Source organism: Panulirus ornatus, chromosome 17 (assembly GCF_036320965.1).
Source record: "Panulirus ornatus isolate Po-2019 chromosome 17, ASM3632096v1, whole genome shotgun sequence".
NCBI lineage: Eukaryota > Metazoa > Arthropoda > Malacostraca > Decapoda > Palinuridae > Panulirus > Panulirus ornatus.
In genome coordinates, this window is record NC_092240.1 from 29,105,670 (window position 1) to 29,127,908 (window position 22,239).

General features: G+C 41.5%; 1 protein-coding gene and 1 long non-coding RNA gene across 2 annotated transcripts in view; one reads left to right on the top strand and one right to left on the bottom strand.

Annotated features, from left to right (window-relative positions):
* Positions 1–22,239, bottom strand: part of LOC139754660 (uncharacterized) — a 216,704-nt gene that overhangs the window by 96,765 nt on the left and 97,700 nt on the right. The gene's annotated exons all lie outside the window — the stretch shown is intronic.
* The window catches only part of LOC139754659 (solute carrier family 22 member 6-A-like), a 170,184-nt gene that overhangs the window by 93,891 nt on the left and 54,054 nt on the right, over positions 1–22,239 (top strand). Inside the window, 3 exon segments of the mRNA XM_071672193.1 lie at positions 20,051–20,226; positions 21,446–21,600; positions 21,740–21,936. Coding sequence (XP_071528294.1) covers positions 20,051–20,226; positions 21,446–21,600; positions 21,740–21,936 — 528 coding nt within the window.

The window sequence follows — 22,239 nt, forward strand, 5'->3', positions numbered from 1 at the left end:
TGCCTTTCACCATTCTGCATGTTCAGGCCCCAATTGCTCAAAATCTTTTTCACTCCATCCTTTCACCTCATATTCAGTCTCCCACTTCACCTTGTTCCCTCCACCTCTGACACATATATCCTCTTGGTCAATCTTTCTTCACTCATTCTCTCCATGTGACCAAGCCATTTCAAAACACCCTCATCTGCTCTATCAACCAGACTCTTTTTATCACCACACATCTCTCTTACCCTTTCATTACTTACTTGATCAAACCATCTCACACCACGTATTGTCCTCGAACATCTCATTTCCAACACATCCACAGTCCTCTGCACAACTCTATCTATAGCCCATGCCTCGCAACCATATAACATTGTTGGAACCACTATCCCTTCAAACATACCCATTTTTGCTTTCCGAGATAATGTTCTCGCCTTCCACACATTTTTCAACGCTCCCAGAACTTTTGCCCCCTCCTCCACCCTGTGACTCACTTCTGTTTCCATGGTTCCATCCACTGCCAAATCTATTCCCAGATATCTAAAACACTTAATTTCCTCCAGTTTTTCTCCATTCAAACTTACCTCCCAGTTGACTTGTCCCTCAACCCTACTGTACCTAATAACCTTGCTCTTATTCACATTTACTCTCAGCTTTCTTCTTTTGCACACTTTACCAAACTCAGTCACCAGCTTCTGCAATTTCTCACCCGAATCAGTCACCAGCTCTGTATCATCAGCGAACAACAACTGACTCACTTCCCAAGCCCTCTCATCCACAACTGACTGAATACTTGCCCCTCTTTCCAAAACTCTTCCATTCACCTCCCTAACAACCCCATCCATAAATAAATTAAACAACCATGGAGACATCACACACCTCTGCCGCAAACCAACATTCACTGAGAACCAATCACTTTCCTCTCTTCCTACACGTACACATGCCGTACATCCTTGATGAAATCTTTTCACTGCTTCTAACAACTTGCCTCCCACACCATATATTCTTAATACCTTCCACAGAGCATCTCTATCAACTCTATCATATGCCTTCTCCAGATCCATAAATGCTACATACAAATCCATTTGTTTTTCTAAGTAATTCTCACATACATTCTTCAAAGCAAACACCTGATCCACACATCCTCTACCACTTCTGAAACCACGCTGCTCTTCCCCAACCTGATGCTCTGTACATGCTTTCACCCTCCCAATTAATATCCTGTCATACAGTTTCCCAGGAATACTCAAGAAACTTATACCTCTGTAATTTGAGCACTTACCTTTATCCCCTTTGCCCTTTTACAATGGCACTATGCATGCATTTTGCCAATCATCAGGCACCTCTCCATGAGTCATACATACATTAAATATCCTTACCAACCAGTCAACGACAGTCACCCCCATTTTTAATAAATTCCACTGCAATTCCATCCAAACCAGCTCCTTTGCAGGCTTTCATCTTCCACAAAGCTTTTACTACCTCTTCTCTGTTTACCAAATCATTGTATATATATGTATATGTAGATATATATTTTTTTTTTTTTTTTTTTGCTTTGTCGCTGTCTCCCGCGTTTGCGAGGTAGCGCAAGGAAACAGACGAAAGAAATGGCCCAACCCACCCCCATACACATGTATATACATACGTCCACACACGCAAATACACATACCTACACAGCTTTCCATGGTTTACCCCAGACGCTTCACATGCCTTGATTCAATCCACTGACAGCACGTCAACCCCGGTATACCACATCGCTCCAATTCACTCTATTCCTTGCCCTCCTTTCACCCTCCTGCATGTTCAGGCCCCGATCACACAAAATCTTTTTCACTCCATCTTTCCACCTCCAATTTGGTCTCCCTCTTCTCCTCGTTCCCTCCACCTCCGACACATATATTCTCTTGGTCAATCTTTCCTCACTCATTCTCTCCATGTGCCCCAACCATTTCAAAACACCCTCTTCTGCTCTCTCAACCACGCTCTTTTTATTTCCACACATCTCTCTTACCCTTACGTTACTTACTCGATCAAACCACCTCACACCACACATTGTCCTCAAACATCTCATTTCCAGCACATCTATCCTCCTGTGCACAACTCTATCCATAGCCCACGCCTCGCAACCATACAACATTGTTGGAACCACTATTCCTTCAAACATACCCATTTTTGCTTTCCGAGATAATGTTCTCGACTTCCACACATTCTTCAAGGCTCCCAGAATTTTCGCCCCCTCCCCCACCCTATGATCCACTTCCGCTTCCATGGTTCCATCCGCTGCCAGATCCACTCCCAGATATCTAAAACACTTCACTTCCTCCAGTTTTTCTCCATTCAAACTCACCTCTCAATTGACTTGACCCTCAACCCTACTGTACCTAATAACCTTGCTCTTATTCACATTTACTCTTAACTTTCTTCTTTCACACACTTTACCAAACTCAGTCACCACCTTCTGCAGTTTCTCACATGAATCAGCCACCAGCGCTGTATCATCAGCGAACAACAACTGACTCACTTCCCAAGCTCTCTCATCCCCAACAGACTTCATACTTGCCCCTCTTTCCAAAACTCTTGCATTCACCTCCCTAACAACCCCATCCATAAACAAATTAAACAACCATGGAGACATCACACACCCCTGCCGCAAACCTACATTCACTGAGAACCAATCACTTTCCTCTCTTCCTACACGTACACATGCCTTACATCCTCGATAAAAACTTTTCACTGCTTCTAACAACTTGCCTCCCACACCATATATTCTTAATACCTTCCACAGAGCATCTCTATCAACTCTATCATATGCCTTCTCCAGATCCATAAATGCTACATACAAATCCATTTGCTTTTCTAAGTATTTCTCACATACATTCTTCAAAGCAAACACCTGATCCACACATCCTCTACCACTTCTGAAACCACACTGCTCTTCCCCAATCTGATGCTCTGTACATGCCTTCACCCTCTCAATCAATATCCTCCCATACAATTTACCAGGAATACTCAACAAACTTATACCTCTGTAATTTGAGCACTCACTCTTATCCCCTTTGCCTTTGTACAATGGCACTATGCACGCATTCCGCCAATCCTCAGGCACCTCACCATGAGTCATACATACATTAAATAATCTTACCAACCAGTCAACAATACAGTCACCCCCTTTTTTAATAAATTCCACTGCAATACCATCCAAACCTGCTGCCTTGCCGGCTTTCATCTTCCGCAAAGCTTTTACTACCTCTTCTCTGTTTACTAAATAATTTTCCTTAACCCTTTCACTTTGCACACCACCTCGAACAAAACACCCTATATCTGCCACTCTTATCATCAAACACATTCAACAAACCTTCAAAATACTCACTCCATCTCCCTCTCACATCACCACTACTTGTTATCACCTCCCCATTTGTGCCCTTCACTGAAGTTCCCATTTGCTCCCTTGTCTTACGCACTTTATTTACCTCCTTCCAGAACATCTTTTTATTCTCCCTAAAATTTAATGATACTCTCTCACCCCAACTTTCATTTGCCCTTTTTTTCACCTCTTGCACCTTTCTCTTGACCTCCTGTCTCTTTCTTTTATACATCTCCCACTCAATTTCATTTTTTCCCTGCAAAAATCGTCCAAATGCCTCTCTCTTCTCTTTCACTAATACTCCTACTTCTTCATCCCACCACTCACTACCCTTTCTAATCAACCCACCTCCCACTCTTCTCATGCCACAAGCATCTTTTGCGCAATCCATCACTGATTCCTTAAATACATCCCATTCCTCCCCCACTCCCCTTATATATATGGATGTTTTATATATATATATATATATATATATATATATATATATATATATATATATATATATATATATATATATATATATGTATATGGATGTTTTGGCTATGAGTGAAACGAAGCTCGAGGGTAAAGGGGAAGAGTGGTTTGGGAATGTCTTGGGAGTAAAGTCAGGGGTTAGTGAGAGGACAAGAGCAAGGGAAGGAGTAGCACCACTCCTGAAACAGGAGTGGTGGGAGTATGTGATAGAGTGTAAGAAAGTAAACTCTAGATTGATATGGGTAAAATTGAAAGTTGGGTGATTATTAGTGCATATGCACCTAGGCATGAGAAGAAAGATCATGAGAGGCAAGTGTTTTGTGACCTGCTGAATGAGTGTGTTAGTGGTTTTAGTGCATGAAACCGGGTTATCGTAATGGGTGATTTGAATGCAAAAGTGAGTACTGTGGCAGTTGAGGGAATAATTGGTATACATGGGGTGTTCAGTGTTGTAAATGGAAACGGTGAAGAGCTTGTAGATTTATGTGTTGAAAAAGGACTGGTGATTGGGAATACCTGCTTTAAAAAGAGATATACAAAAGTATATGTATGTAAGTAGGAGAGATGGCCAGAGAGCATTACTGGATTACGCATTAATTGATAGGCGTGCAAAAGAGAGACTTTTAGAGGTTAATGTGCTGACAGGTGCAACTGGAGGGATGTCTGATCATTATCGTGTGGAGGCGAAGGTGAAGATTTGTAGAGGTTTTCAGAAAAGAAGAGAGAATGTTGGGGTGAAGAGAGTGGTGAGAGTAAGTGAGCTTGGGAAGGAGACTTGTGTGAGGAAGTACCAGGAGAGACTGAATACAGAATGGAAAAAGGTGAGAACAAAGGACGTAAGGGGAGTGGGGGAGGAATGGGATGTATTTAGGGAAGCAGTGATGGCTTGTGCAAAAGATGCTTGTGGCATGAGAAGCGTGGGAGGTGGGAAGATTAGAAAGGGTAGTGAGTAGTGGGATGAAGAAGTAAGATTATTAGTGAAAGAGAAGAGAGAAGCATTTGGACAATTTTTCCAGGGAAATAATGCAAATGAGTGGGAGATGTTTAAAAGAAAGAGGGAGGAGGTCAAGAGAAAGGTGCAAGAGCTGAAAAAGAGGGCAAATGAGAGTTGGGGTGAGAGAGTATCATTAAATTTTAGGGAGAATAAAAAGAAGTTTTGGAAGGTGGTAAATAAAGTGCATAAGACAAGGGAACAAATGGGAACTTCAGTGAAGGGGGCTAATGGAGAGGTGATAACAAGTAGTGGTGATGTGAGAAGGAGATGGAGTGAGTATTTTGAAGGTTTGTTGAATGTGTTTGATGATAAGAGTGGCAGATATAGGGTGTTTTGGTCGAGGTGGTGTGCAAAGTGAAAGGGTTAAGGAAAATTATTTAGTAAACAGAGAAGAGGTAGTAAAAGCTTTGCGGAAGATGAAAGCTGGCAAGTCAGTGGGTTTGGATGGAATTGCAGTGGAACCTATTAAAAAAGGGGGTGACTGTGTTGTTGACTGGTTGGTAAGGTTATTTAACATATGTATGATTCATGGTGAGGTGCCTGAGGATTGACAGAATCCTTGCATAGTGCCATTGTACAAAGGCAAAGGGGATAAGAGTGAGTGCTCAAATTACAGAGGTATAAGTTTGTTGAGTATTCCTGGGAAATTATATGGGAGGGTATTGATTGAGAGGGTGAAGGCATGTACAGAGCATCAGATTGGGGGAAGAGCAGTGTGGTTTCAGAAGTGGTAGAGGATGTGTGGATCAGGTGTTTGCTTTGAAGAATCTATGTGAGAAATACTTAGAAAAGCAAATGGATTTGTATGTAGCATTTATGGATCTGGAGAAGGCATATGGTAGAGTTGATAGAGATGCTCTGTGGAAGGTATTAAGATTATATAATGTGGGAGGCAAGTTGTGAGAAGCAGTGAAAAGTTTTTATCGAGGATATAAGGCATGTGTACGTGTAGGAAGAGAGGAAAGTGGTTGGTTCTCAGTGAATGTTGGTTTGCGGCAGAGGTGTGTGATGTCTCCATAATTGTTTAATTTGTTTTTGGATGAGGTTGTTCGGGAGATGAATGCAAGAGTTTTGGAAAGAGGGGCAAGTATGCAGTCTGTTGTGGATGACAGAGCTTGGAATGTGAGTCAGTTGTTGTTCGCTGATGATACAGCGCTGGTGGCTGATTCATGTGAGAAACTGGTGACTGAGTTTGGTAAAGTGTGTGAAAGAAGAAAGAAGTATATGTGAATAAATGCAAGGTTATTAGGTACAGTAGAGTTGAGGGTCAAGACAATTGTGAGGTAAGTTTGTATGGAGAAAAACTGGAGGAAGTGAAGTGTTTTAGATATCTGGGAGTGGATTTTGCAGCGGATGGAACCATGGAAGCGGAAGTGAATCATAGGAAGGGGGCGGGGGCGAAAATTCTGGGAGCCTTGAAGAATGTGTGGAAGTCGCGAACATTATCTCGGAAAACAAAAATGGGTATGTTTGATAGAATAGTGGTTCCAACAATGTTGTATGGTTGTGAGGCGTGGGCTATGGACAGAGTTGTGTGGAGGAGGGTGGATGTGCTGGAAATGAGATGTAAGAGGACAATATGTGGTGTGAGGTGGTTTGATCGAGTAAGTAATAATAGGGTAAGAGAGATGTGTAGTAATAAAAAGATTGTGGTTGAGAGAGCAGAAGAAGGTGTTTTGAAATGGTTTGGTCATATGGAGAGAATGAGTGAGGAAAGATTGACAAAGAGGAAATATGTGTCAGAGGTGGAGGGAATGGGGAGAACTGGGAGACCAAATTGGAGGTGGAAAGATGGAATGAAAAAGATTTTGAGTGATCAGGGCCTGAACATGCAGGAGGGTGAAAGGTATGCAAGGAATAGAGTGAATTGGAACGATGTGGTATACTGGGGTCGACGTGCTGTCAATGGATTGAACCAGGGCATGTGAAGCATCTGGGGTAAACCATGGAAAGTTCTGTGGGGCCTGGATGTGGAAAGGGAGCTGTGGTTTCGGTGCATCATTACATGACAGCTAGAGACTGAGTGTGAACGAATGGGGCCTTTGTTGTCTTTTCCTAGTGCTACCTCGCACACATGAGGGGGAAGAGGGTTGTTATTCCATGTGTGGCGAGGAGGCGATGGGAATGAATAAAGGCAGACAGTATGAATTATGTACATGTGTATATATGTATATGTCTGTGTGTGTATATATATGTATACATTGAGATGCAGAGGTATGTATATATGTGTGTGTGGACATGTATGTATATACATGTGTATGTGGGTGGGTTTGCCCATTCTTTCGTCTGTTTCCTTGCGCTACCTCGCTAACACAGGAGACAGCAACAAAGCAAAATAATAATGATAATAATAATAATAATACATAAATATCCATAAGTATACGTATGTAAGTAAGAGAGATAGCCAGAGAGTGTTATTGGATTACGTGTTAATTGATAGGCGCGCGAAAGAAACTTTTCGATGTTAATGTGCTGAGAGGTGCAACTGGAGGGATGTCTGATCATTATCTTGCCGAGGCGAAGGTGAAGATTTGTAGAGGTTTTCAGAAAAGAAGAGAGAAAGTGGGGGTGAAGAGAGTGGTGAGAGTAAGTGAGCTTGGGAAGGAGACTTGTGTGAGGAAGTACCAGGAGAGACTGAGTACAGAATGGAAAAAGGTGAGAACAAAAGACGTAAGGGAAGTGGGGGAGGAATGGGATGTATTTAGGGAAGCAGTGATGGCTTGCCCAAAAAATGCTTGTGGCACGAAAAGTGTGGGAGGTGGGTACATTAGAAAGGGTAGTGAGTGGTGGGATGAAGAAGTAATATTATTAGTGAAAGAGAACAGAGAGGCATTTGGACAATTTTTACAGGGAAATAATGCAAATGACTGGGAGATGTGTAAAAGAAAGAGGCAGGAGGTCAAGAGAAAGGTGCAAGAGGTGAAAAAGAGGGCAAATAAGAGTTGGGGTGAGAGAGTGTCATTAAATTTTAGGGAGAATAAAAAGATGTTTTGGGAGGAGGTAAATAGAGTACGTAAGTCAAGGGAATCAATGGGAACTTCAGTGAAGGGGGCTAATAACAAGTAGTGGTGATCTGAGAAGGAGATGGAGTGAGTATTTTGAAGGTTTGTGGAATGTGTTTGATGATAGAGTGGCATATATAGGTTGTTTTGGTTGAGGTCATGTGCAAAGTGAGGGGGTTAGGGAGAATGATTTGGTAAACAGAGAAGAGGAAGTAAAAGCTTTGTGGAAGATGAAAGCTGGCAAGGCAGTGGGTTTGGATGGTATTGCAGTGGAATCTATTAAAAAAGGGGGCGACTGTATTGTTGACTAGTTGGTAAGGTTATTTATGTATGTACAACTCATGGTGAGGTGCCTCAGGATTGGAGGAATGCTTGCATAGTGCCACTGTACAAAGGCAAAGGGGATAAGAGTGAGTGCTCAAATTACAGAGGTTTAAGTTTGTTGAGTATTCCTGGGAAATTATATAGGAGGGTATTGACTGAGAGGGTGAAGGCATGTACAGAGCATCAGATTGGGGAAGAGCAGTGTGGTTTCAGAAGTGATAGAAGATGTGTGGATCAGGTGTTTGCTTTGAAGAATGCATGTGAGAATACTTAGAAAAGCAAATGGATTTGTATGTAGCATTTATGGATCTGGAGAAGGCATATGATAGAGTTAATAGGGATGCTCTGTGGAAGGTATTAAGAACATATGGGGTGGGGGCAAGTTGTTAGAAGCAGTGAAAAGTTTTTATCGAGGATGTAAGGCATGTGTACGTGTAGGAAGAGAGGAAAGTGATTGGTTGGTTCTCAGTGAATGTAGGTTTGCGGCAGAGGTGTGTGATGTCTCCATGGTTGTTTAATTTGCTTAAGGATGGGGTTGTTAGGGAGGTGGATGCAAGCGTTTTGGAAAGAGGGGCAAGTATGCAGTCTGTTATGGATGAGAGAGCTTGGGAAGTGAGTCAGCTGTTGTTCGCTGATGATACATCACTGGTGGCTGATTCATGTCAGAAACTGCAGAAGCTGGTGACTGAGTTTGATAAAGTGTGTGAAAGAAAGCTGAGAGTATATGTGAATAAGTGCAAGGTTATTAGGTACGGTAGGGTTGAGGGACAAGTCAATTGGGAGGCAAGTTTCAATGGAGAAAAACTGGAGGAAGTGAAGTGTTTTAAATATCTGGGAGTGGATTTGGCAGCGGATGGAACCATGGAAGCAGAAGTGAATCATAGGGTGGGGGAGGGGGCGAGAGTTCTGGGAGCGTTGAAGAATATGTGGAAGTCGAGAACATTATCTCAGAAATCAAAAATGGGTATGTTTGAAGGAATAGTGGTTCCAACAATGTTATATGGTTGCGAGGCGTGGGCTATAGAGAGAGTTATGCGGAGAAGGGTAGATGTGCTACAAATGAGATGTTTGAGGATAATATTTGGTGTGAGGTGGTTTGATCGAGTAAGTAATAATAGGGTAAGAGAGATGTGTGGTAATAAAAAGAGAGTGGTTGAGAAAGCAGAAGAGGGTGTTTTGAAATGGGTTGGTCACATGGAGAGAATGAGTGAGGAAAGATTGACCAAGAGGATATATGTGTCAGAGGTGGAGGGAACAAGGAGAAGTGGGAGACCAAATTAGAGGCGGAAAGATGGAGAGAAAAAGATTTTGAGTGATCGGGGCCTGAACATGCAGGAGGATGAAAGGCGGGCAAGGAATACAGTGAATTGGAACGATGTGGTATACCGGGGTCGACGTGCTGTCAATGGATTGAACCAGGGTGTGTGAAGCATCAGGGATTAACCATGGAAAGTTCTGTGCAGCCTGGATATGGAAAGGAAGCTGTGGTTTCAGTGCATTATACATTACAGCTAGAGACTGAGTGTAAACGAATATGGCCTTTGTTGTCTTTTCCTAGCGGTACCTCGTGCACATGCGGGGGGAGGGGGTTGTTATTTCATGTGTGGCGGGGTGGCGATGGGAATGAGTAAAGGCAGACAGCATGAATTATGTACATGTGTAAATATGTATATGTCTCTATGTGTATATATATGTATACGCTGAGATGTATAGGTACGTAAATTTGCGTGTATGGACGTGTACGTATATACATGTCAATGTGGGTGGGTTGGGCTATTCTTTCATCTGTTTCCTAGCGCTACCTCACTAGCGCAGGAGACAGCGACAAATCATAACAAATGAAATAAAAATATATGTATATATTGGAGTCACGCAGGGAGTGCTCATCCTCCTCGAAGGCTCAGATTGGGGTGTCTAAATGTGTGTGGATGTAACCAAGATGAGGAAAAAGGAGAGATAGGTAGTATGTTTGAGGAAAGGAACCTGGATGTTTTGGCTCTGAGTGAAACAAAGCTCAAGGGAATGTTTTGGAAGTAAAGTCAGGGGTTGGTGAGAGGACAAGAGCAAGGGGAGGAATAGCACTATTCCTGAAATAAGAGTGGTGGGAGTATGTGATAGAGTGTAAGAAAGTAAAGTCTAGATTGATATGGGTAAAACTGAAAGTGGATGGAGAGAGTTGGCTGATTAGTGGTGCCTATGCACCTGGGCATGAGAAGAAAAATCACGAGAGGCAAGTATTTTGGGAGCAACTGAGTGAGTGTGTTAGTAGTTTTGATGCACGAGACCAGGTTATAGTAATGGGTGCTTTGAATACAAAGGTGAGTAATATGGCTGTTGAGGGAATAATTGGTGTACATGGGGTGTTCATTGTTGTAAATAGAAATGGTAAAGAGCTTGTAGATTTGTGTGCCGAGAAAGGACTGGTGATTGGGAATACCTGATTTAAAAGAGACAAAAACATAAGTATACGTATGTAAGCAGGATAGATGGCCAGAAGGCATTATTGAGTTACATGTTAATTGTTAGGCGCGTGAAAGAGAGACTTTTGGATGTTAATGTGCTGAGGCGCAACTGAAGGGATGTCTGCTCATTATCTTGTGGAGGTGAAGGTGAAGATCTGTAGAGGTTTCCAGAAAAGAAGAGAGAATGTTGGGGTGAAGAGAGTGCTGGGAGTAAGTAAGCTTGCGAAGAAGACTTGTGTTAGGAAGTACGAGGAGAGACTGTGTGCAGAATGGAAAAGGGTGAGAGCAAAGGATATAAGGGGAGTGGGGGAGGAATGGGATGTATTTAGGGAGGCAGTGATGGCTTGTGCAAAAGATGCTTGTGGCATGAGAAGCGTAGGAGGTGGGCAGATTAGGAAGGGTAGTGAGTGGTGGGATGAAGAAGTAAGATTGTTAGTGAAAGAGAAGAGAGAGGCATTTGGATGAGTTTTGCAGGGAAATAGTGCAAATAACTGGGAGATGTATAAAAGAAAGAGACAGGAAGTTAAAAGAAAGGTGCAAGAGTTGAAAAAAAGGGCAAATGAGAGTTGGGGTGAGAGAGTATCATTAAATTTTAGGGAGAATAAAAAGATATTTTGGAAGGAGGTAAATAAAGTGCGTACGACAAGAGAAGAAATGGGAACATCGGTGAAAGGGGCTAATCAGGAGGTAATAACAAGTAGTGGTGATGTGAGGAGATGGAGTGAGTATTTTGAAGATTTGTTGAATGTGTTAGATGATAGAGTGGCAAATATAGGGTGTTTTGGTCGAGGTGGAGTGTGAAGTGAGAGGGTTAGGGAGAATGATTTGGTAAACAGAGAAGAGGTAGTAAAAGCTTTGCAGAAGGTGAAAGCCAGCAAGGCAGCGGGTTTGGATGGTATTGCAGTGTAATCTATTAAAAAAGGGGGTGACTGTGTTGTTGACTGGATGGTAAGGATATCTAATGTATGTATGACTCGTGGTGAGGTGCCTGAGGATTGGCAGAACGCATGCATAGTGCCATTGTACAAAGGCAAAGGGGATAAAGGTGAGTGCTCAAATTACAGAGGTATAAGTATGTTGAGTATTCCTGGGAAATTATATGGGAGGGTATTGAGTGAGAGGGAGAAAGCATGTACAGAGCAACAGATTGGGGAAGAGCAGTGTGGTTTCAGAAATGGTCGAGGATGTGTATATCAGGTGTTTGCTTTGAAGAATGTTATGTGAGAAATACTTAGAAAAACAAATGGATTTGTATATAGCATTTATGGATCTGGAGAAGGCATAAAATAGAGTTGATAGAGATACTCTGTGGAAGGTGCTAAGAATATATGGTGTGGGAAGCAAGTTGCTAGAAGCAGTGAAAAGTTTTTATCGAGGATGTAAGGCATGTGTAGGAGTAGGAAGAGAGGAAAGTGATTGGTTCTCAGTGAATGTTGGTTTGTGGCAGGGGTGCGTGATGTCTCCATGGTTGTTTAATTTGTTTATGGATGGGGTTGTTAGGGAGGTGAATGCAAGAGTTTTGGAAAGAGGGGCAAGTATGCAGTCTGTTGTGGATGAGAGAGCTTGGGAAGTGAGTCAGTTGTTGTTCGCTGATGATACAGCGCTAGTGGATGATTCGTGTGAGAAACTGCAGAAACTGGTGACTGAGTTTGGTAAAGTGTGTGAAAGAAGAAAGCTGAGAGTAAATGTGAATAAGAGCAAGGTTATTAGGTACAGTAAGGTTGAGGGACAAGAATTGGGAGGTAAGTTTGAATGGAGAAAAACTGGAGGAAGTGAAGTGTTTTAGATATCTGGGAGTGGATTTGGCAGCAGATGGAACCATGGAAGCCAAAGTGAGTCACAGGGTGGGGAAGGGGGCAAAAGTTCTGGGGGCATTGAAAAATATGTGGAAGGTGAGAACATTATCTCAGAAAGCAAAAATGGGTATGTTTGAAAGAATAGTGGTACCAAAAATGTTACATGGTTGTGAAGTGTGGGCTGTACATAGAGTTGTGCAAAGGGGGGTGGATGCGTTGGAAATGAGATGTTTGAGGACAATATGTGGTGTGAGGTGGTTTGACCGAGTAAGTAATGAAAGAGTAAGAGAGATGTGTAGTAATAAAAAGAGTGTGGTGGAGAGAGCAGAAGCGGGTGTTTTGAAATGGTTTGGTCACATGGAGAGAATGAGTGAGGAAAGATAGACAAAGAAGATATATGTGTCAGAGGTGGAGGGAACGAGAAGTGGGAGACCAAACTGGAGGTGGAAGGATGGAGTGAAAAAGATTTTGACCGATCGAGGCCTGAATATGCAGGAAGGTGAAAGGCGTTCAAGGAATAGAGTGAAATGGAATGATGTGGTATACTGGGGTCGACGTGCTGTCAGTGGGTTGAACCAGGGCATGTGAAGCATCTGGGGTAAACCATGGAAAGCTTTGTGGGGCCTGGATGTGGAAAAGGAGCTGTGGTTTCAGTGCATTATACATGACAGCTAGAGATTGGGTGTGAACGAATGTAGCCTTTGTTGTCTTTTCATAGTGCTACCTCGCAAGCATGTGGGGGTAGGGAGTTGTCATTTCATGTGTGGTGGGGTGGCAACAGGAATGAATAAAGGCAGGAAGTATGAATTAAGTACATGTGAATATATGTATACGTCTGTACATGCATATATATGTATACGTTGAAATGTACAGGTATGTATATATGTGTGTCTGGATGTGTATGTATATACATGTGTATGTGGGTGGGTTGGGAGAAGAGGTAGTAAAAGCTTTACAGAAAATGAAAGCCGGCAAGACAGCGGGTTTGGATGGTATTGCAGTGGAATCTATTAAAAAAGGGGGTGACTGTGTTGTTGACTGGATGGTAAGGATATCTAATGTAAGTATGACTCATGGTGAGGTTCCTGAGGATTGGCAGAATGCTTGCATAGTGCCATTGTACAAAGGCAAAGGGGACAAAGGTGAGTCTCAAATTACAGAGGTATAAGTATGTTGAGTATTCCTGGGAAATTATATGGGAGGGTATTGATTGAGAGGGTGAAGGCATGTACTGAGCATCAGATTGAGGAAGAGCAGTGTGGTTTCAGAAGTGGTAGAGGATGTGTGGATCAGGTGTTTGCTTTGAGGAATGTATGTGAGAAATACTTAGAAAAGCAAATGGATTTGTATGTAGCATTTATGGATCTGGAGAAGGCATATGATAGAGTTGATAGAGATGCTCTGTGGAAGGTATTAAGAATATATGGTGTGGGAGGCAAGTTGTTAGAAGCAGTGAAAAGTTTTTATTGAGAATGTAAGGCATGTGTACATGAAGGAAGAGAGGAAAGTGATTGGTTCTCAGAGAATGTAGGTTTGCAGCAGGGGTGTGTGATGTCTCCATGGTTGTTTAATTTGTTTATGGATGGGGTTGTTAGGGAGGTGAATGCAAGAGTTTTGGAAAGAGGGGCAAGTATGCAGTCTGTTGTGGATGAGAGAGCTTGGGAAGTGAGTCAGTAGTTGTTCGCTGATGATACAGCGCTGGTGGCTGATTCATGTGAGAAACTGCAGAAGCTGGTGACTGAGTTTGGTAAAGTGTGTGAAAGATGAAAGTTGAAAGTAAATGTGAATAAGAGCAAGGTACAGTAGGGTTGAGGTTCAAGTCAATTGGGAGGTAAATTTGAATGGAGAAAAACTGGAGGAAGTAAAGTGTTTTAGATATCTGGGAGTGGATTTGGCAGTGGATGGAACCATGGAAGTGGAAGTGAATCATAGGGTGGGGGAGGGGGCGAAAATTCTGTGAGCCTTGAAGAATGTGTGGAAGTCGAGAACATTATCTCGGAAAGCAAAAATGGGTATGTTTGAAGGAATAGTGGTTCAAACAATGTTGTATGGTTGCGAGGTGTAGGCTATGGATAGAGTTGTGCGCAGGAGGGTGGATGTGCTGGAAATGAGATGTCTGAGGACAATATGTGGTGTGAGGAGGTTTGATCGAGTAAGTAATAATAGGGTAAGAGAGATGTGTGGTAATAAAAACAGCGTGGTTGAGAGAGCAGAAGAGGGTGTTTTGAAATGGTTTGGTCACATGGAGAGAATGAGTGAGGAAAGATTGACCAAGAGGATATATGTGTCAGAGGTGGAGGGAACGAGAAGTGGGAGACCAAATTGGAGGTAGAAAGATGGAGTGAAAAAGATTTTGAGTGATCGGGGCCTGATCATGCAGGAGGGTGAAAGGCGTGGAAGGAATGGAGTGAATTGGAATGATGTGGTATACTGGGGTCGACGTGCTGTCAATGGACTGAACCAGGGCATGTGAAGCGTCTGGGGTAAACCATGGAAAGTTCTGTGGGGCCTGGACGTGGAAAGGGAGCTGTGGTTTCGGTGCATTATTACATGACAGCTAGAGACTGAGCGTGAATAAATGGGGCCTTTGTTGTCTTTTACTAGCGCTACCTCGCACTCATGACGGGGTTGAGGGTTGTTATTTCATGTGTGGTGAGGTGGTGATGGGAATGAATAAAGGCAGACAGTATAAATTATGTACATGTGTATATATGTAAATGCCTGTGTGTGTATATATATATGTGTATACGTTGAGATGTATAGGTATGTATATTTGCGTGTGTGGACGCGTTTGTATATACATGTGTATGTGGGTGGGTTGGGCCTTTCTTTTGTCTGTTTCCTTGCGCTACCTCGCTAACACGGGAGACAGCAACAAAGCAAAATAAATAAATAAAAATACATAAATAATTATATTTATTTATTTTGCTTTGTCGCTGTCTCCCGCATTTGCGAGGTAGCGCAAGGAAAAAGATGAAAGAAATGGCCCAACCCACCCCCATACACATGTATACACACACACGTCCACACACGGAAACCTACACACCCATACATCTCAATGTACACATATATATACACACACAGACACATACATATATATACCCATGCACACAATTCACACTGTCTGCCTTTATTCATTCCCATCGCCACCTCGCCACACATGGAATACCATCCCCCTCCCCCTCATGTGTGCGAGGTAGTGCTAGGAAAAGATAACAAAGGCCCCATTCGTTCACACTCAGTCTCCAGCTGTCATGCAATAATGCCCGAAACCACAGCTCCCTTTCCACATCCAGGCCCCACACAACTTTCCATGGTTTACCCCAGACGCTTCACATGCCCTGATTCAATCCACTGACAGCAAGTCAACCCCGGTATACCACATCGATCCAATTCTCTCTATTCCTTGCCCGCCTTTCACCCTCCTGCATGTTCAGGCCCCGATTACTCAAAATCTTTTTCACTCCATCTTTCCACCTCCAATTTGGTCTCCCACTTCTCCTCGTTCCCTCCACCTCCGACACATATATCCTCTTGGTCAATCTTTCCTCACTCATTCTCTCCATGTGCCCAAACCATTTCAAAACACCCTCTTCTGCTCTCTCAACCACGCTCTTTTTATTTCCACACATCTCTCTTACCCTTACATTACTTACTCGATCAAACCACCTCACACCACACTTTGTCCTCAAACATCTCATTTCCAGCACATCCACCCTCCTGCGCACAACTCTATCCATAGCCCACGCCTCGCAACCATACAACATTGTTGGAACCACTATTCCTTCAAACATACCCATTTTTGTTTTCTGAGATAATGTTCTCGACTTCCACACATTCTTCAATGCTCCCAGGATTTTCGCCCCCTCCCCCACCCTATGATTCACTTCCGCTTCCATGGTTCCATCCGCTGCCAGATCCACCCCCAGATATCTAAAACACTTTACTTCCTCCAGTTTTTCTCCATTCAAACTTACCTCCCAATTGACTTGACCCTCAACCCTACTGTACCTAATAACCTTGCTCTTATTCACATTTACTCTTAGCTTTCTTCTTTCACACACTTTACCAAACTCAGTCACCAGCTTCTGCAGTTTCTCACATGAATCAGCCACCAGCGTTGTATCATCAGCGAACAACAACTGACTCACTTCCCAAGCTCTCTCATCCACAACAGACTTCATACTTCCCGCTCTTTCCAAAACTCTTGCATTCACCTCCCTAACAACCCCATCCATAAACAAATTAAACGACCATGGAGACATCACACACCCCTGCCGCAAACCTACATTCACTGAGAACCAATCACTTTCCTCTCTTCCTACACGTACACATGCCTTATATCCTCGATAAAAACATTTCACTGCTTCTAACAACTTGCCTCCCACACCATATATTCTTAATACCTTCCACAGAGCATCTCTATCAACTCTATCATATGCCTTCTCCAGATCCATAAATGCTACATACAAATCCATTTGCTTTTCTAAGTATTTCTCACATACATTCTTCAAAGCAAACACCTGATCCACACATCCTCTACCACTTCTGAAACCACACTGCTCTTCCCCAATCTGATGCACTGTACATGCCTTCACCCTCTCAATCAATACCCTCCCATGTAATTTACCAGGAATACTCAACAAACTTATACCTCTGTAATTTGAGCACTCACTCTTATCCCCTTTGCCTTTGTACAATGGCACTATGCACGCATTCCGCCAATCCTCAGGCACCTCACCATGAGTCATACATACATTAAATAACCTTACCAACCAGTCAACAATACAGTCACCCCCTTTTTTAATAAATTCCACTGCAATACCATCCAAACCTGCTGCCTTGCCGGCTTTCATCCTCTGCAAAGCTTTTACTACCTCTTCTCTGTTTACCGAATCATTTTCCCTAACCCTCTCACTTTGCACACCACCTCGACCAAGACACCCTATATCTGCCACTCTATCATCAAACACATTCAACAAACCTTCAAAATACTCACTCCATCTCCTTCTCACATCACTACTTGTTATCACCTCCCCATTAGCGCCCTTCACTGAAGTACCCATTTGCTCCCTTGTCTTACGCACATATACGCGACAAAAAAAAAAAAAAATATATATATATATATATATATATATATATATATATATATATATATATATATATATATATATATATATATATTTTTTTTTTTTTTTTTTGCTTTGTCGCGGTCTCCCGCGTTTGCGAGGTAGCACAAGGAAACAGACGAAAGAAATGGCCCAACCCACCCCCATACACATGTATATACATACGTCCACACACAAATATACATACCTACACAGCTTTCCATGGTTTACCCCAGACGCTTCACATGCCCTGATTCAATCCACTGACAGCACGTCAACCCCGGTATACCACATCGATCCAATTCACTCTATTCCTTGCCCTCCTTTCACCCTCCTGCATGTTCAGGCCCCGATCACACAAAATCTTTTTCACTCCATCTTTCCACCTCCAATTTGGTGTCCCACTTCTCCTCGTTCTCTCCACCTCCGTCACATATATCCTCTTGGTCAATCTTTCCTCACTCATTCTCTCCATGTGCCCAAACCATTTTAAAACACCCTCTTCTGCTCTCTCAACCATACTCTTTTTATTTCCACACATCTCTCTTACCCTTACGTTACTTACTCGATCAAACCACCTCACACCACACATCGTCCTCAAACATCTCATTTCCAGCACATCCATCCTCCTGCGCACAACTCTATCCATAGCCCACGCCTCACAACCATACAACATTGTTGGAACCACTATTCCTTCAAACATACCCATTTTTGCTTTCCGAGATAATGTTCTCGACTTCCACACATTCTTCAAGGCTCCCAGGATTTTCGCCCCCTCCCCCACCCTATGATCCACTTCCACTTCCATGGTTCCATCCGCTGCCAGATCCACTCCCAGATATCTAAAACACTTTACTTCCTCCAGTTTTTCTCCATTCAAACTTACCTCCCAATTGACTTGACCCTCAACCCTACTGTACCTAATTACCTTGCTCTTATTCACATTTACTCTTAACTTTCTTCTTTCACACACTTTACCAAACTCAGTCACCAGCTTCTGCAGTTTCTCACATGAATCAGCCACCAGCGCTGTATCATCAGCAAACAACAACTGACTCACTTCCCAAGCTCTCTCATCCCAACAGACTTCATACTTGCCCCTCTTTCCAAATCTCTTGCATTCACCTCCCTAACAACCCCATCCATAAACAAATTAAACAACCATGGAGACATCACACACCCCTGCCGCAAACCTACATTCACTGAGAACCAATCACTTTCCTCTCTTCCTACACATACACATGCCTTACATCCTCGATAAAAACTTTTCACTGCTTCTAACAACTTGCCTCCCACACCATATATTCTTAATACCTTCCACAGAGCATCTCTATCAACTCTATCATATGCCTTCTCCAGATCCATAAATGCTACATACAGATCTCAATATATATATATATATATATATATATATATATATATATATATATATATATATATATATATATATATATATATATTGAGAGTGCTATTTTTATGAATATTATCATTTTATACAGGCAGTCATAAAAGTTAGCGTGTGTGTGTGTGTGTGTGCGTGCAGTCCCCACCCCTTTTTGGATGGCAAGTATGTATAAGGATGTGACCACACAGCAGAACTGTGATGTTGATGTAATAAATTAAGAAAAGATTATGTTTTTCAGTCATGTGTTGTCAGTAGTCATAAAAATTTACCCCACGTGCATGGAGACCCCCACGAACTTTTATGAGTGACCATACGAGCTTTTAAGAATGACTATACAGGCTGATTTTCCTCTTTCCTGTTTACTGATTTTTTTCAAAGTATGAAACAATACATAATAATTCATATAACTAGAGTTAATACATAAGATCTTGAGATACTGTGGTTACAAAGGTCTTAGTATAAGTGAACATTGACTCAAAATCAAATGTTTAAGTGCAACTCTCACGTTTTTATATTCATCTCAAGTTCCAAACTCAGTCATAATGTGATACTTAGAATATAGTGTTTCCTCAACTTATGTAATTTGTAAACTGAATTCAGGTATAACTATCTTAATACTTCTCAGTTAAAAGGTTCACTGCTTCTCATTTGAGTAGAAATATCTCAACATCCATCTGTAATTTTACATATCATTATTCAAAGGTTTTTAGCTCTTTGGAGACACACTATTATACAAAGTAAAGGCCATATGATGGCTCAACTACCATAAAATTAAGCACATAACCTGATCTGATCATGAGTTAAAGATGAGAAAGTTATGTAAATAATTTACAACAATGATCATTTGTAATGCTTCACCAGATTTATCCATGGAATATGTATGTATGTCTTATGTCTTAGAACTTATAATGAAAGGCTGGTGTTACTGGACTCCTGCTGCAAATAGTCACCTTCTACTAGGCTGAATGGAAAGGAGTGCATTAAGAATCGTCTTGCTCCAAAGGGGTCCATCACTCCCCAGTTCTTGCATTGGGTGCAGCCTGAAAGTTGCAGAAGCCCATAAAATGGGTCCTAGGGTTATGTCATGGTAGTTTAAGGCATACGTGTTTGGACTGCCTGCAATATTTTCTTCTCCTCAGCATAAACTGTCACTGGCTTATTATAAGTCTTCCGGGCATGTGATGCGGGAGAGTTTACAGCCCCTGGTGAAGTGTGGACAGTTGTGCCTTGTGTTTTTTGTGTTTCTTCTCTGTGGTCTAGCACTAGGCTGTGCTGCTAGTGCTCGCCACATCTATGATCCATCACCTTACAACAGGTGGGTTTCAATTTATATACTTGCCTTTACATTACAAAGATTCTTAGAGTGAAGAAAACTCAAGTACCATATATACTCATTTATAGTTTGAGTTTTTAAAACCAAATTATTAGGCAAAAAATTAGGGGGTCGACCTGTTCGTGGGTAATGGTTGCAAAGGCAAAGCCTCCGTGATGGGCTATGTTGTATCAGCTAAATGGTATGTGTTTTTGAATCATTTTCAGTAAAAAAAAAACTGTTACATCATAAGAATATTTTACCTTAACTACCTAAATGAATATATTCTCAGAAATAAATAGTAGTTTTGCTGAAATATGACTTTCAGTATAAAATAGCATAAAATACATGACAAAAACAAGTCTTTACCTAACCTTCCGATGTCCAAGAGATGTTACTCATTTTTTCAATAGTTTTTGGTTAAAATGTTATAATATCACAATGATATTTTATTCATACTGTGCTTGATATAATACATTCACAGAAATGTGATATTTTTGCTGTAATGACAAATGTGTTACGGTGGAGAGTGGGATAGAATCATGTCAAAAATAATCACATTTCACTTTCTTTCATTGTTCAGATGTTACTGTAATCGCTTTTTGAATGATTTTCAGTTAAAAAACTGTTGTATTACAAAAATATTCTATCCTAATTGACTTGAATGGAAATATACAAAATTTTGCAGGGTAAAGTGCTGCAATAATAAATGGTAAACAATTTGCTTTCAGCACTCACTGTTTCAGGCTCTGTGAACCTCAGTCTATATGAAGTAGAGTGTTTTTTAGAGAAGGTTTTCTGAAATGAGTTTTATATGCCATAAAATATGGTGCTTTATTACCTCAATTAGTTGTTCCATTACCCTCAAAAACTTGGGTCGATCTATGCACGAGGCATATCATAAATTAATGATTTCTAGGCCAAAAATCAAAGGTTGACCTATATATTAGGTAGACTTAAAGACGAATATATATGGTGTGAGAAAAGAGAATTACTTATGAATAGTATTACATATTGGTGACATGAATAGTCATATTAGATGAGGTTTTCAGGATTTCAGAAACTTATGTGGTCAGTTTTGCTGTCTTTCCAAGTATTTTCATATGAAACTATAGAATATCTTTGTACATAAAACTGAAGGAGAATCTTATCATTTTATCTTTGTCATACTTTCCAAGTATGGAAAATATTATCATTCTATCTTTATTTCTCCTATTTGTAGTTTTGAAGACCGGCAGGTGGCATTTGGAGCTGCTGAATTTTTATCAGTGTTACTCCTTGGGCTGGCAGTAACACGTCTCCAAGTTAAGTGGGTTCTTGTGTCGCTTATGTCAGCTCTGTCTGTAGCCTTACTTCTCACTCGAGTGCTTCACCGAGGTAAGTTCACTAACACATTTACTACAGCTCTGCCTATATATTACTGAAAGTAATAAATATTATTGTGCCCATATTGCGTGGTAGAGATTAACTTTTATTCCTGTAATGTATAATAATTTAATCAAAGATATATTATCAGCATCAGTGTGGAACTGTGGGGGTAACGTCTTCTTCTCCTGCCTTGGACATGCCTCTGTTGTTCTTGCAAGTGTATGGATGAGTGTAGGAGTTATACGCCTTACTCCAACACACTCCAGAGGCATAGTGCTAGGGGCAACATTTTCCATGGCCACAGTTGGTCATGCTCTTCCTTATCTGAACATCATGGAAACATTTGTAAGTTTTTGATATGCTTTGCAGTGTTAAATTGCTTTTGTCTAATACATCTTCTTGTTGAAGGACACTTGAATTAGTTCATGGTAAAGGCTGAATCCCATTTCCTGAGCAACCTAGAAATATTATTACTGGCAGTCAATCCCATCCATTTACATGAATCCCATGGAATAAAATTCTCAGTCCTTCTTTCAGTGGCAGGTCCGTCACATATTCATCTGAAGGTTTCTTTTCAATCCCTTTCTGAGCAGTTTACTTTGTGGAGAAATTTGTGAACTAACACAACACAATACACATTCTACATAT